Here is a 16830-nt window from a genome sequence, read left to right on the forward strand (position 1 = left end):
GAAAATGGGGAGCAGGGCAAGGATGGGATTCAGCCGGTTCGGTGCTCATTTTACATCCGGTTCGCCGAACTGGTAGCTGCAAGGACTGGCTGGCCTCGCCCGCCCCATCCCTCCCAGGAGTCTCCACGCGGCCTGTTTTGGATGCCAGGTAAGTGCAGGGCCTGTGCGGAGGCTCTGCGAGGGCGAAAAACAGGCCTCCTGGAAATTCCGGAAGTCCAGAAACAGGTGCATTTCCAGCCTCCGGAGCCCGGGGGAGGCAGTTTTTGCCCACCTGGAGGTTCGAGGAAAGACTCCGGAGCCCGGAAAGGAAAAAACGCCCCCCCCCCCAGCCATGGTGCAGGAGACTGAGTAGGCCACGCCCAACATGGTCATACCCACCCAGCAGAAAACCGGTTGCTAAAATTTTTGAAACCCACTCCTGGAGTGGTGGGAGTGTACACGGCCCCTCCATGCCCCATTTTCAGCCTGGACGTCCTCCTGCAGAACTCTGCCGGGCAAAACAGGGGGAGGGAGCTGCAGGAGGTGTCCGTCCTGTCTCCACTACCACCCCAGCCGGCCCGCAGAGGACAACTACAATGCTGATCTGGCCCTCGAAGAAATCCAGTTTGACACCCCCGCTATAAGGAGTCTGAGATTATTAAGTGCTTGAGCTTGGAGGGGGGGGGAAATACAGGGTACAATTATGCCAATTATTAAACTCTCCTTATTGGAGGGATTAAGCTCTCCTTATTGGATAGGGATGCAATGGCTCAGTGGCTAAGAGATGTGAGCTTGTCGATCAAAAGGTCGGCAGTTCGGCGGTTCGAATCCCTAGTGCCGCGTAACGGGGTGAGCTCCCGTGACTTGTCCCAGCTTCTGCCAACCTAGCAGTTCGAAAGCACGTTAAAAAAAAATGCAAGTAGAAAAAATAGGGACCACCTTTGGTGGGAAGGGAACCGCGTTCCGTGCGCCTTTGGCGTTGAGTCATGCCGGCCACATGACCACGGAGACGTCTTCGGACAGCGCTGGCTCTTCGGCTTTGAAACGGAGATGAGCACCGCCCCCTAGAGTCGGGAAGGACTAGCACATATGTGCGCGGGGAAGCTTTACCTTTTTATTGGGGGATTATTATTTTTTTTCTGTGCAATTAATTTACAAGACATGCTTCTCCGCCCTCCGCTTCCGAAGCTAAGATGGATTATTAGACAAACTTAGGGAGATTCATCCCTCAATGATCTGCTTGTAAAATTCGGTTGGGCACGTCCAGATGCCGCATTAAGACAGACTTTAGTGGTTCTCCATGCACGATGCGCACGATCGCTGCGCTATAACTTCCCTCTCCCGTCTTCTGTTCTGCCACCAGAGAGGCATGCTGAAGTGCCCGGCCTCCCGTCGCCTAGCATAAAATATGGATATATATGCTGAGCATAAGGTCTCAAGCCATGAATGCTGAAGTCTATTCAAAAGTGCCCGACGTGATCCCAAGTGTGTTTTGCACACACACATGCACAGAAATACAGCCCACATCTGGCCCAATATGTTCTCGTGTGCGTGTTATTCATGCCAGGGGTGAAATCCAATTTTTTTTCCTACCGGTTCTATGGGCGTGGATTGGAGGGAATGGCAGGGGAAGGATACTGCAAAATCTCCATTCCCTCCCCACTCCAGGGGAAGGATACTGCAAAATCTCCATTCCCTTCCCACTCCAGGGGAAAGGATACTGCAAAATCTCCATTCCCTCCCCACTCCAGGGGAAGGATACTGCAAAATCTCCATTCCCTCCCCACTCCAAGGGAAGGATACTGCAAAATCTCCATTCCCTCCCCACTCCAGGGGAAGGATTCTACAAAATCCCCATTCCCTCCCCACTCCAGGGGAAGGATACTGCAAAATCTCCATTCCCTCCCCACTCCAGGGGAAGGATACTGCAAAATCCCCATTCCCTCCCCACTCCAGGGGAAAGGATACCGCAAAATCTCCGTTCCCTCCCCACTCCTGGGGAAAGATACTGCAAAATCCACATTCCCACCCCACTCCTGAGGGAAGGATACTGCAAAATCCACATTCCCTCCCCACTCTGGGGCCAGCCAGAGGTGGTATTCGCCGGGTCTCCGAACTGCTCAAAATTTCCGTTACCGGTTCTCCAGAACCTGTCAGAACCTGCTGAATAGCACCCCTGATTCTTGCCGACGTAGCTGTGTTTTGGGCAGGAGAGAGGGCAATTCAGAATCACTGACTAATTCTCCACCTTTTTGACGTGCCTCGCCCTCTTCTCTGGAAAGGATCATGCCCCAGCTATGAAAAGAATGCCCCTTGGCTTCTACCCACAGGTCTGGGCAACTCCACTCCATAGGTAAATCAGGAATTTTCAACAGCATCCCAGGCACACTCAAGGAAGGAAAAGCAGAGGAGAAGGAATCGTAGGCTTGGAAAAGAAACCATTCCAAAGAAACTGAATTAAAATAATTTGACTCTGCTTTCTAGCCACTTTTTGCAGGTTATTTGTGCCTTTTTAAATCCGCAGGACTTGATTAAGGTTGCAGGAATCTAGCGAAAAGAAGAATTAGGGGTGATACGATAGCAGTATTCCAGTATTTGGGGGGCTGCCACAAAAAAGAGGGGGTTAATTTGTTTTCCAAAGCACCCGAAGGCAGGACAAGAAGCAACGGGTGGGAACTAACCACGAAGAGAAGCAACCTAGAACTAAGGAAAAATTTCCTGACAGTGAGAACAATTAATCAGTGGAACAACTTGCCACCAGAAGTTGTGAATGCTCCAACACTGGAAGTTTTTAAGAAGAGGTTGGACAACCATTTGTCTGAAGTGGTGTAAGGTTTCCTGCCTGAGCAGGGGGTTGGACTAGAAGACCTCCAAGGTCCCTTCCAACTCTGTTATTCTGTTAAATAAGCCACCAGGCTGAGCTAAAGCATCCGAATTATATTCCTTTACTCATCTGTGTAATTAAAAAGGCGGGGGGGGGGGAGGATAAAGGGAATTTAAAACCATCAAGAGAGACAATTTGTTGAATAATTGGGGGCGAGAGTCCAGTGTGCCAATTGGGCTGGAGGATGGCCCAAAGATTTCATTGAGAAAGTTTGGCTCCAAAGACGGCACAACTCCAGACCGTGGGCTCTCCAGGAGTCACGTCAAAAGAATGTGGAGTTTTTACACGGAGCCGTTCATAAGATAAACAGCCAACGCTGAACTTAATTCTTCAGGGCAAGAATCAGGAAAGACAAGCCTGGACTCGTGGCCTCTGCATCTCCAGGGACTTTTGAGTTGGTACCTCACCGCAGAATTCTGCACAGGAGGTTAAGCACAATTTGCATTTCATGGCTCCTCACTGCTTTTACCATTATGATTTTCTTCTTCTTCTTCTTCTTCTTCTTCTTCTTCTTCTTCTTCTTCTTCTTCTTCTTCTTCTTCTTCTTCTTCTTCTTCCTCTTCCTCTTCCTCTTCCTCCTCCTCCTCCTCCTCCTCCTCCTCTTCCTCTTTTTTCCTCTTCCTCCTCCTCCTCCCTCTTCCTCCTCCTTCTTTTTCTTTTTCCTCCTCCTCCTCTTTTTCCTCTTCCTCCTCCTCCTCTTCCTCCTCCTCCTCCTCTTCCTCCTCCTCCTTTTTCTTTTTCCTCCTCCTCCCTCTTCCTCTTCTTTTTCCTCTTCCTTCTCCTCCTCCCTCTTCCTCCTCCTCTTTTTTTCCTCCTCCTCCTCCCTCTTCCTCCTCTTCTTCTTCTTCCGCCTCCTCCCTCCCTCCGCTTCTTCTTTCTCTACCACCACCTCCTCCACCTTCTTCCTCTTCCTCCCTCTTCCTCCTCCCTCTTCCTCCTCCTCTTCTTTTTCCTCTTCCTTCTCCTCCTCCCTCTTCCTCCTCCTCTTCTTCTTATTCCTCCCTCTTCCTCCTCCTCTTCCTCCTCTTTTTCCTCTTCCTCCTCCTCCTCTTCTTCTTTTTTCTCCCTCTTCCTCCTCCTCCTCCTCTTCTTCTTCTCCTTTCTCCCTTCTCCCTCCTCCCTCCTTCTTCGTATGTCCTCAGGTATTGTGAGTTGGACACGCAACGATCTCTCCCAGCTTGGGTTTTTTTTAAAGAGCGTCTTTCTTCCTGCCGTTTCTGAACATTTCAATCAGGGGACTCCAACAGATGCGATTGTGTGAAGGCCAGGAGGCTGTGAATGTTGCAAGCGGCAAGGCTGCATGCCCAAGGATAGCCTCTTCTGCACTGATGACAAGATCAGTGGAAATTCTTCTCTTCTCTCGCTCCTGGGAGGGAAGATTTGAAATGTAGGCAGCTAAGGAGAACCTCGGGCTCTGACATTCAGCGTCAGTTCGACTTTCCACCAGACGCATTTTGACAAACCCAACGTTTTGGGCAAGAGGCGAATTGTTCTCTTCCACCGACGGTCGGTTGGGAATTCAGATTTACCGCCTGGGGTTCAGGAGGCAGAAAACAAGACACCAAAATTAATGGAGACCGATAGCTCCTTCCTTTTTTTCCTCTCTCTTTTTTTTTTAGTTAGTTGAAGTGCCACGGATCCTACTCCAGAACGATTTTGTGCACAAGGGCTCTTCCCTCATCCTGTCCTCTGTGATAAACTGAAGTTTTTCAAGGATATCCCAGCCATTTCCTTTCGTGATAAACATTTCAGCAACTGCTTAATCCAGAAAGTTATTCTTCTTGAACAAGATTCACGGAAAAGGAGGAGGTAGAGTTAAAAAGAATTGGCTCAGCACCCAATAGATCAAAATATATTAGGGCCGAGGCATTCGGATTATTGCATGTATTTTATATTATTTAATATATATATATATTTTTATTAACTTTCAGCAAGGAGATGGGACGTTTTCGCTGACAAGGGAAAAGTGTGCAAGTGGTGGATTATAAAATGCTCTCTAGAACTTGTACACGTCCGGGAGTTGATTCTTACAGTCCACCTTATTCTGTTGGAAGAAATGTCCATCTGGGTTCAGTTCCAAGTAGGGAGAAAGACCCTGGAAATATGGAGACTGCTTGAAAAGATGGTTTAATGGTGGACAGCAGATCCCTTCCAACTCTGTTATTCTATTCTATTCTATTCTATTCTATTCTATTCTATTCTATTCTATTCTATTCTATTCTATTCTATTCTATTCTATTCTACTCTACTCTACTCTACTCTACTCTATTTATTGCATTCTCTGTTCTATTCTATTCTATTCTACTCTACTCTACTCTACTCTACTCTACTCTATTTATTACATTCTCTGTTCCATTCTATTCTATTCTATTCTATTCTATTCTATTCTAGTCTAGTCTAGTCTAGTCTAGTCTAGTCTAGTCTAGTCTAGTCTACTCTACTTATTGCATTCCCTGTTCTATTCTATTCTATTCTAGTCTAGTCTAGTCTAGTCTACTCTACTCTACTCTACTCTACTCTACTCTACTCTACTGTATTTATTGCATTCTCTGTTCCATTCTATTCTATTCTATTCTATTCTATTCTATTCTGTTCTATTCTATTCTATTCTATTCTATTCTATTCTACTCTACTCTACTCTACTCTACTCTACTCTATTTATTGCATTCTCTGTTCATTCTACTCTACTCTACTCTACTCTACTCTACTCTACTCTACTCTACTCTACTCTTTCTTGATTTTTAGCAACTTTTACAGGAGGTAATAAGTATGTGAACTTCAAGAGCAGCCTGTCCAGAGATAAATATACTACTTTTTCCCTCCCAAACACCCAAACACCCAATAAAAGGATTCAGAGACCACTGTTTTGTTAAGAGCCCTGTTTTTAAAAGGTCTTACTTCTATTCCCATGGAAAAGAATGAGTACCATCCCAACAGGAAGCTGCCAAAAGCCAAAAAGCATCTCAAAAGGAAGGAAAAAAAGGGAGATTTAGGCAGAAGCAGCGCCTGGATATTGTCACGATTTCCTTTTCGGCCAAATGATGATAATAGCCCAGCGACCATGACCGAGATGATACTCTGCATTCTGCGTTCCTTCTGAAATCAGAAGTTCGTAAGCCTCTAAATCTAAATAGCCTTGAGAATCTGTGTCAGCCGGCCAAAACAGGAAAAGCAACAGGGGGAGGAGGGCGGAAAAGAGAAAAATAATCTAAAATAACACTTTAAAAAAAGTCATTAACCAGGGAATAGGTCTCAGCTGAACCTGAACGAAGGGGAAAGTACAAGTTTTTCATACGCAGCCGTATCCATTTCTAAAGGGGAAAAAAAAAAAAGACGGAAACAGATACGGGAATAATAGCTGACTTAGATCAGCAAAGTGACAGAAAGGGCAAATGCTGTTTTTAGGCCACATCAACAGAAAAAATAATTTCTAAATCGCCAGTCCCATTGTTCTGGACGTTTCTTTTCTTTTCTTTTCTCCCCCCCCCCCCCCGTATGGTTTAGATCCCATGTCAAGAATTTGATCCAGCTCCTTTAGATATGTAGGAAGGGACTTAGAAATCTGAAACTGATTCAAAGAAGGGAAACTTGGCTGAACGGAGAATTAGAATCTGGAGGTCTTCAGCCTGGAGATGGGAAGATGGGACAAGGTTCTTCAAACTTCTGACTAGAATAAAGTCAAGGATTTATTTTACAGCGTTGGAAGGGACCTTGGAGGTCATCTAGTCCAACCCCCCTGCCCAAGCAGGAGACCCTTCACCATTTCTGACAGATGCCAGTCCAGTTTCTTCTTGAAAGCTTCCCAGTGATGAAGCTCCCACAACTTCTGAAGATAGCGGGAGCTTCATCCCTGGAGGCTTTCAAGAAGAGACTGGACTGCCATCGGTCAGAAATGGGGTAGGATCTCCTGCTTGGGCAGGGGGTTGGACTAGATGACCTCCAAGGTCCCTTCCAACTCTGTTAATCTGTATTTGTAAGTCGAAATGGAGGGCTAGGGGACTACCTGTTTGGGATGTTTTAATCTAGATGGCAAATCCAGACAGCATACTAAAAAGCAGAGACATCACCCTGCCAACGAAAGAGCGTATAGTCAAGGCGATGGTTTCCCCAGTTGCAATGTATGGCTGAGAAAGTTGGACCACAAGGAAGGCTGAGGGCCAAAGAATGGAGGCCTTTGAACTCTGGTGCTGGAGAAGACTCCTGCGAGTCCCTTGGACTGCAAGGCCATCCAACCGGTCAGTCCTAGAGGAGATCAACCCTGACTGCTCTTTAGAAGGCCAGATCCTGAAGAGGAAACTCAAATCCTTTGGCCACCTAATGAGAAGGAAGGACTCCCTGGAGAAGAGCCGAATGCTGGGAGCGATTGAGGGCAAAAGAAGAAGGGGACGGCAGAGAACGAGGTGGCTGGATGGAGTCACCGAAGCAGTCGGCGTGAGCTTCAATGGACTCCAGAAGATGGTAGAGGACAGGAAGGCCTGGAGGAACATTATCCATGGAGTCGCGATGGGTCGGACACGACTTTGCAACTAACAACAATAATAACAAATTTGGATTGAGATTAAGTGGCCTTAAATGGCTCCCTCCATCTCTGTCAATCTCCCACATCACGTAGCAAATGACAGTGGGTGAACTCCGAGAAGACTATTACCACTCTGAAGTACAATTGATGGATATCCCATTTCTGAAGACCCTGGCAGATCTGCGACCCTAAGAATAAAACTACGGGAAGCCTGGCGAAGACTAGCTCATCGTTCTTTACAACATAAAAGTCTTCCTCGATGTATTAACCATTATAACATCGACTAAGTTTCCAAGCGAAGCAGACATTTATCTCACTCTTAAACCCCTGTGGATATCTCAGCCCCCACAACATATCCCAGGCCAAAAAATTTTGCCCAGCAGGAGGTTCCTTTACAGTAAAATACACCATTTTCACAGCTGTTGATCGACTTTCTCAGCCGGCTGAAACAGAAGCTTGTTTGAGAGAGAAAGACACAACACACAAACACACACAGAGAGAGAGAGTTTAAGAAAACAAGGAGGTCTTTTTTTGGCCTGAAAAACATCACAAAGGCACCAGGAAGGATTAAGAGAGAAAAGGGGAAGAAGGAGGAGGAGGAGGAGAAGAAGGAGAAGAAGAAGAAAGAGAAGGAGAAGGAGAAGAAGAAGAAGGAGAAGGAGAAGGAGAAGGAGAAGGAGGAGAAGGAGAAGGAGAAGGAGAAGGAGAAGGAGAAGGAGAAGGAGAAGGAGAAGGAGAAGGAGGAGGAGGAGGAGGAGGAGGAGAAGAAGAAGGAGAAACCCTCCTCTTCCCAGAGTTGATGGGGGTGTTTTTTTTGCTAAAAGACAGCCTGGGAAATGTACGGATTTTTTACCGAGATCTAACTTGCTTTGCCAGCAATTTTCCTTGCTTTGGAGCCTCCCTCCAGGAGATTCTTAGGAGCCCTTTTAAGGCCACTGAAAAGGGAATTTTGCACGGACCAGTTTACAAGAACAAAACTCCTCAGTGTTAAAGAAAGGCTGGGTGGAAAAGGAAGAAAGAAAAAGGGATGTGGGAGGGAGGGGGAGGGATAAAGGAGAGGCAGGAAAAGAGCAGCTGGATAAAGTCGAAACTTGGAAGAAGAAAAAAACCCAAACCCAGCTCAGGAGTGCATGTGGATTGTCGAGCCTCAGAAAACCCAGGTTGAATATCTGGGTTGGTTATCCAGCTGAATGAATGGATATCTGTTAGTTCCGAACACGTAATCAATATTAATCATTATTAGAAGCATATAGCAATGGCAGCATCCCTTCGTTTTACTCCTGCTTTTTTCCTTTCTTAAGAGTATCGCAACGAACATCAGTCTGAAAGTATCAGTCTGAAAGTATCTGAAAGCATTGTGCACAGACACACAACATCGGTGCATGCAGATGTTGTGTGTCTGTGTACAAGCATACACAAGGTAAACAACGCAATGGGGCCCACTTAATGAACTCAGGGGTGGGCTGCTGGGGGTTCGGGAGAACCTCTAGCTAAGATTCTGTGCAATTCGGAGAACACCCAAATCCCACTCCTTGCTGGCCTCAACCACCTGCACCACCCAGGAGTCTCCACACGGCTCATTTTGGATGCAGGTAAGTGCAAGATGTGGGCAGAGGCTCGTCGAGGGTGAAAAACAGGCCTACCGGAAGTTCGGGAAGGCCGGAAACTGGCCCGTTTCTGGCCTCTGGAGGCGCTCAAGAGCCTGGGGAGGCCGTTTTCACCCTCTCGGTGGCTTGAGAAAAGCCTCCAGAGCCTGGGGAGGGCAGAAACACCCCACCCACCCACCCACTGTGGTGCAGGAGGCCATCCACGCCATGCCCACCATGGCCACGCCCACTCAGCAACCGGGCAAACAACCCCTTGCTAAAAAAAATTTAAGCCCACCCCTGAATGAACTCCACATGGCACTGCTCTTAGAAGCAGCTCAAACTTTGCTAAAGTTGGAAATCCCTCCCGTGCTTTTTCTGATTTGGCCTAAGGTCAACCCCCAAAGGTTGGGTTCGCACCCACAGTTTAAGCCACGGTTTTCTTACAAGCCAACTGCAGCCTGGTTTACACAACCGGAAGTCGTCAGAGCTAAAGTAAGCCAAACCAGAGCAGATGCGTTAAAGGCTCGGTGGAATGCGTGAGTGCAAACCGTTAAGGTTCTGCATGGACAGGAAGAGGAGGATTAAGCCATTCCTTGTCCCTTTTAAAAACCCCACCTCTTCCTTCAATAATTTCCTAGTCACCAGCCTGGATTGGCATCACATCCCAAGGAATGCATCTCTCTCCGTTTTCTACACCCAGAGAGAGGTCAAAGTCCGCATGATTTAAATGAGCAAAAATGCTGCTGAGTCCACCGGATTGGAATGAATGAATGGAGGAGAGCTTTCTGTTTGGAATAACGCCAATCTTCGTCTTACACGCCCCTGTCAAGGTGGTTTTTTTTCCCTCTGTTCTTTCTAATCTTCACTTCCTTCTACAGCTCCCTGTACTAAAGTCCCAGTTTATTTTTCGTTCGTGTGTGTGTTTCCCCCAGAATAAGACCCAACTGGAAAATAAGCCCTAGCATGATTTTTCAGGCTACTCATAATATACGCTCTACCCCAAAAATAAGCCCTAGTTAAGATTGTCAGCCAGATGGACGCATTTAGTAGCGTATTTCCCTGAAAATAAGACCCGACTGGAAAATAAGCCCTAGCATGATTTTTCAGGATGCTCATAATATAAGCTCTACCCCAAAAATAAGCCCTAGTTAAGATTGTCAACCCAACGGATGCATTTAGTACTGTATTTGCCCGAAAATAAGACCCAACTGGAAAATAAGCCCTAGCATGATTTTTCAGGCTACTCGTAATATAAGCTCTACCCCAAAAATAAGCCCCAGTTAAGATTGTCAGCCAGATGGACGCATTTAGTACCGTATTTCCCCTGAAAATAAGACCCAATTGGAAAACAAGCCCTATAATGATTTTTCAGGATGCTTGTAATATAAGCCCTACCCCCAAAATAAGCCCCAGTTAAGATTGTCAACCAAACGGATGAATTTAGTACCGTATTTTCCCCAAAATAAGACCCAACTGGAAAATAAGCCCTAGCATGATTTTTCAGGCTACTCATAATATAAGCTCTACCCCAAAAATAAGCCCCAGTTAAGATTGTCAGCCAGATTGTCAGCATTTAATACCGTATTTCCCTGAAAATAAGACCTAACTGGAAAATAAGCCCTAGCATTTTTCAAGATGCTCGTAATATAAACCCTACCCCAAAAATAAGCCCCAGTTAAGATTGTCAACCAAACGGATGCATTTAGTACCGTATTTGCCCGAAAATAAAAGAAAGTACAAGTAGTTTAACTGGGAGACAGAAGGAAGAGATACACAGGAAAAAAAAGAATGCAGTTCTAGACCAAAATCCCACTTGCTTTTTTCCAGATCAAATACTTCCAGCATTCTGTGTGTCTTTGCAAAGTGAGTTTATTTTAGTTGAATAAGTCAGAATATACAGGAAGAACCCCACAGACCACAATGCCTTTCAGAAGTCTTTAATTAACCAACATGCCTTGATCTGAAAGTCACAGGAAACTAACATTTCTTGGTCCAACATGCCAGGATCTTAAAAGTTTCTTAGTTTTGCAACAACCTCAGATCTTGAAGCTTCTTCGTTTAAAACTTCAAACTAAGCACAGGACTTGGCGTAAGATACTGACATGTTCCAAATTCAGCCAACCAGGTTTCCCAATTCGAGTCCAAGAAAATTGGGGTGGGGGGCTCCCAAAGTACAAGATCATCAAGATGAGAGCAGTTGACAAGCCTAATAAACAGACAGATCTGTGATGCCAGCAAAACCATGATTGAAAGTCAGCTTTGGCCCAGAATTGTGTGCAAATCAGGCCATTCTATCCTGGGCTCATGTCATCGAACCTTTTTGCAACTTTCTGACCATGGGAAAACCAGATTCATTTAACAACCGTTTGACTAACTTTAACAACTGCAGTGATTCACTTAACGACAGTGGGAAGAAAGGTCGTACAATGGGGGCAAAGAAAAGGTCTCACTTAGTAATATAAATTGTGGGCTCAGTTGCGGTCATAAGTCGAGGACTACCGGCCGCTGCAAAGAAGCTCAAATAATACCAGTCAGGTTTTTTTTTTAAAAAAAATCAGAATTTATGGAATACATTCCCTGCCGTAACAGCTAATAAGTAATAATTGCACGCACAGCACGGTGTGGCAGAGAACAGACAAATATTGCGGCTTGTTTAAAAACATAATCATAGGTTGGAAAGCAAATACAGAGAAAAAGTTCAGAGGCAATCAAACCGGAATGTGTAACTCTGAGCACATTCCAGTTTTTAAAATGCCCGAGGAGTTTCTTTTGGGTTTTGGAGCTTACTGTTAAAACACACACCCTTAAGCACACACAAACACACACAGAGTTCTTATGAATGGGACACACACCATGTCAGTCGCAATTTAACAACAACAATTAAAAAAAAAGCCCAAAGCTGTATCCAGAGATTCACAGAGCTACCGACCTCTTTTTTAAAAAATAAATAAATAAAAATAAAAATATGTAGAAATCTGGCTGTTTCCCCCAAAATTTAGGCTAGGATAAGAGACCAAGTTCCTTATAGGATTTTATATTTGTAGTCTGAATGTTTTCCCTCCCCCTTTGGATCGTACAGCATTCTTTTCCTTGTTTTTATAGTCCTCACACTTTGTAGTAATGGATGCCACCCAGCATCACGGTGGTCCGTGAAATTCGACAAGGGAGTACAAATTTCAGGAAATTAAAAACACACCACTGGAATAGATCTTGGCCTGCTGGGTAAGTATTCAGCCTTTTTTTTTTTAAAAGGTTCTAGTCCTTATGATTATAACACAGGAGATTTGTACCGTGTTTCCCCGAAAATAAGACCCTGTCTTATGTTTTTTTTGAACCCCGAAATAAGCGCTTGGCCTTATTTTCGGGGAGGCCTTATTATTTTGGGGTGCATGGAGGAAACCAGAGAAAATGGCGGGGACCGACGGTGCATGCATTTAAATATTTTCGGGGAGGGCTTATTTTCAGGAGGGAGGGTTATTTTAGCGCATGCGCTCAAAATCCGGACTGGGCTTATTATTATTATCAGGGGAGGTCTTATTTTCGGGGGAAAAGGGTAGTAAATTCTGAAACGGGCAGCCCAAGGGATTGGGCGTAATTGCTAGGAATTCCTGATGGCCTATGATCATTTTAGGTATTTCCTGCAATTAATCAGAGTTCAGGTAGTCCTCGACTTACGACAGTTCGTTTAGTGACTGTTCAAAGTTACAACGGCACTAAAAAAAGTCAATTGCAACCGTTTTTCACACTTAAGGCCATTCCAGCACGATCAGGTGAACGAAATTCAGATGTTCCTATTTATGACGGTTTGCTCTGTCCCGGGGTCACGTGACAACGGGGAAGACACCAGATTCACTTAACAACCATGTTCCTAATTTAACAACGCCAGTGATTCACTTTAAGAACCGTGGAGAGGAAGTTCGTAAAATGGGGCGAAACTCCCTTAACGAATGTCTCGCTTAGTATTCGGGCCTCAATGGTGGTCGTAAATCGAGGACTGCCTATAAAATGATAAAAGACGGCCACGGCTGCAGATTCCGGGCCTGGGACTTACCTTCGACGCAGTGCTCCACCTCTTCCAGGTTGCGCAAAGTAATCCTCATCAGGCTGGAGTTGAGCATCAGCTCGTTCTTGTGAGTGGGCCACATGTAGTGCGGGGCGGGATTGACGAAGAAAATCCGGGTGTCTCCCGTGGAGACCTGGTTGTCGCAGATCAAGGGGTCCCCAAAACCCCCAATCATCACCTTGTTCCCGCCGTCCAAGAGGATCTCGTGAGTCACCACCTCCTTCCCCTTCAGGTATCGCCAAACCCTCACCTGCAGAAAGGAGGAGAAATTAAAGGAAGTGTCCATCAGAAAGAACTGCGACTCCAAGGGGCCCGTGCGGTTGCTGACAACGGGTTGTCTATGACAACTTGCCATGGCCAACTCATCATGGCCCACTCATTGGCTGCGTTGAGTTGTCCCAACAATTTGATGGCGGCAGCACAACCCCAATCCAAAGAGTGTCGTAAAATCCCGCTTTTTTTTATCATAGCGTATCTTTTTTTTTAGATTAGAATCCGCATCTTCATAGCTGGGAAGATTCAGCCGGCAATTATTTTTTTTCCTTCGGCGTTGTTTTTCCTCTCTTAAAATCCTCCGCACCCAATTAAATTAAAACCATAAACAACAATCACAATAAAACCCCAATGAAATAAAACCGGCACAAAAAGAAGAAGAGGTAACGACAAATATAAAAAGGAGTAACGCAAAATTAAGCCATGGGGCGAAGAAGGGAGGGCAACTTGTTGCGCATCCTGAAGTCAAGATGAAGTGATTTAAAAAACAATTGAGATGGATTATACCAATTCGGGGAGGAATTAAAACAACTGTCACCCAATTTAAGTGTGGAGCACGGAGCAAGGCCTCCAAAAACGATGGGGGAAATCCGTTGGAGATTACCTGGGCACAGCTTTGCCCAATTGAGCACTTTGAATCACAATTCCCATCATCCGCAGCCAACATGGACTTCGTAGAAATGTTCAGCAAAATCCCTGTGGCAAGACTACAGGAAAGACTAAACAGTAAAGGTTCCCCTCGCACTAATGTGCTAGTCGTTCCCGACTCTAGGGGTCGGTGCTCATCTCCGTTTCAAAGCCGAAGAGCCAGCGCTGTCCGAAAACGTCTCCATGGTCATGTGGCCGGCATGACTCAAGGCCAAAGGCGCACGGAACGCTGTTCCCTTCCCACCAAAGGGGGTCCCTATTTTTCTACTTGCATTTTTTTACGTGCTTTCGAACTGCTAGGTTGGCAGAAGCTGGGACAAAGTCACGGGAGCTCACCCCGTTATGCGGCACGAGGGATTCGAACCGCCGAATGTCCGACCTTTCGATCGAGCAGCTCAGCGTCTTAGCCCCTGAGCCACCACATCCCTACAGGAAAGACTGCATCCCTGCTAATGTTCCTCCCTTGCTCGCCAGAAGGTCGCAAATGGAGATCACGTGACCTCGGTCGTATGAACCCGCTGCCAAGCACCTGAATTTTGATCACACAACAAAAGTCATAATAGTGGGGGTGAAATGGTCGAAAATCACTTTTTTCACTGCCGTTGTAACTTTGAACGGTGACCAAAGGAACTTTTGTAAGTCTACCAGGTTTTCCCGAAAATACAACCTACCCCAAAAGAAAGCCCTAACTTGATTTTTACATGTGCACCCAAAATAAGCCCTAATTTTAAAAAAAACCCTGCCCACTCCAGAATGCACGGGTTAAAAATTAAGCTAGGGTGGGAATCGATCCGGAGCTCTATTATCAGCTGCAGTGTTCTTCAGGAAAGCATTGCCGGGCATTTGCCGGCCTTCCTGGCTGCAGAAGAAGTTCCTGAAGGCCTCTGACAGCGAGAAGGAGGCCAGGAGTGACAGGCCAAGTGAGGTGAGTCAGTGGATGACATCTGCTCCCCCCAAAATAAGACCTGGTGCCTTTTTTGGTGGCAAAAAATATATTTAAAAGACGGGGTCTTATTTTCGGAGAAACACGGTAGAACTTTCTATGTTCTAATATTTTTCTTGCAGCCCTCGCTTTGAGTGTGAATCCAAAAATTTTTCCCTACCGGTTCTGTGGGCGTGGCTGGGTGGGCGTGGCAGGGGAAGGATACTGCAAAATCTCCATTCCCTCCCTACTCCAGGGGAAGGATACTGCAAAATCCCCATTCCCTCCCCAATCCAGGGGAAGGATACTGCAAAATCCCCATTCCCTCCCCACTACAGGGGGAAGGATACTGCAAAATCCCCATTCCCTCCCCAATCCAGGGGAAGGATACTGCAAAATCCCCATTCCCTCCCCACTCCAGGGGGAAGGATACTGCAAAATCCCCATTCCCTCCCCACTCCTGGGGGAAGGATACTGCAAAATCCCCATTGCCTCCCCACTCCAGGGGAAGGATACTGCGAAATCCCCATTCCCTCCCCTCCTGGGGGAAGGATATTGCAAAATGGACCGAAGGGGTTTTAAAGGGGATTTTAATGGTCTTTTATAATCCTATTGGGTATTTTAATATTGTTTTTGCTTTTTTTTTATTTTTGTGAGCGCACCCTGAGTCCTTTCGGAGATAGGGCGGCATACAAGTAATAAATAAATAAATAAATAAATAAAATCTCCATTCCCACCTCACTCTGGAGCCAGCCAGAGGTGGCATTTGCCGGTTCTCCGAACTGCTCAAAATTTCCGCTACCGGTTCTCCAGAACCTGTCAGAACCTGCTGGATTTCACCCCTGGTGTGAATCCTTCCTTTTCCACAGACAGAAAGAAGAATTTTTCCAGGCTGTAAGTGACATACCTGGAATATTTCTGCATGGCGGCTGAGCCCCTTGTGCAGAGAGCTAAGAGGCAGACAAACACTTCTCGGTATCGAGAAGCAAATATTCGACATTCCTCAAATTTGACCTGACAAAAGGCTGGCATTTTTCTATCTAGGAAGGCCAAGGAGCTTATAGTGGACTACAGAAGGAATAGCCAGAGGTTGTATTTTACCAGTTCTCCGAACTACTCAACATTTACGCTTCCGGTTCTCCAGAACCTGTCAGATCCTGCTGGATTTCACCCCTGAAGAAATGGCCCTAACAAAGCCCATATTAAGAGAGAGACCAACCGACATTTGAATGAGCAGGAAAAAAAAAATTAACTGTTCCAAGAAAGGGAGAAGACCTGTTGGCACCAATTGCTTTACACTTTGCTCCAGATTCAAGTCCCGGCAGGAGGAAGAGGGAAAGAAGAACTCACAACCTACAAGCACACAAATAACCCCACCTAATTTCTTGGCAAAAGAAGGGAAGATTAGGAATCGGAGAGGCCCAGGATGTGCATAGCTTGCTGGAGGAAAATGTCTTGCAAAAGCAGATTTTCGTACCAGCCTGGGCTCTTCCCCACCTGTTCCTCTTAGCTTATCTGCAAGTGTGTGTTTGTTTTTTTTCCCTCTCTCTCTCAAGTAAAAGAATGCCTGGAGTTGTTGACCCATACCGATCTATAAAATGTTTCTTTATTTTTTTAAAAAAAAAATATTTACAAGTTTGAAAGATGGGGCAAAGGCAAATGTCTTTACAAGATAAGAAGCGATCTAAAAACAGCAGAGATTTTAGCTACCCGAAGGTTTTGCTAAATGTATCAACTATTGATTGTTATTTTAACATGTATCACAACTACCAAACCATCCCCTTGTAACAACTGTGTCCTTTGCACTTAAGGGAGGCATATTTCTCTGGGAATTTAAAGATTATTTATCACCCTAATTCAAACACACCTCTTCTTTCGTTCCTCCCTCCCTCCCTCCCTTCCATCATGGCTGCATCTCTCCTATCCAAGCTTCATGAGCTGACATTGGAATGG

The 16830-nt window shown here is 45.7% G+C and overlaps 1 protein-coding gene across 2 annotated transcripts in view; it reads right to left on the minus strand.

The window, feature by feature from the left end:
- AGRN (agrin) overlaps positions 1-16830 on the minus strand; it is a 211255-nt gene that overhangs the window by 183448 nt on the left and 10977 nt on the right. For both annotated transcript variants that reach the window (XM_087878878.1, XM_087878877.1), the window contains exon 2: positions 13023-13284. In XM_087878878.1, the coding sequence (XP_087735004.1) occupies positions 13023-13284 (262 nt within the window). The remainder of the gene's footprint in view (positions 1-13022; positions 13285-16830) is intronic.

The sequence above is a fragment of the Pantherophis guttatus genome, chromosome 15 (assembly GCF_059756535.1).
Source record: "Pantherophis guttatus breed Tessera chromosome 15, ASM5975653v1, whole genome shotgun sequence".
NCBI classification, from domain to species: domain Eukaryota; kingdom Metazoa; phylum Chordata; class Lepidosauria; order Squamata; family Colubridae; genus Pantherophis; species Pantherophis guttatus.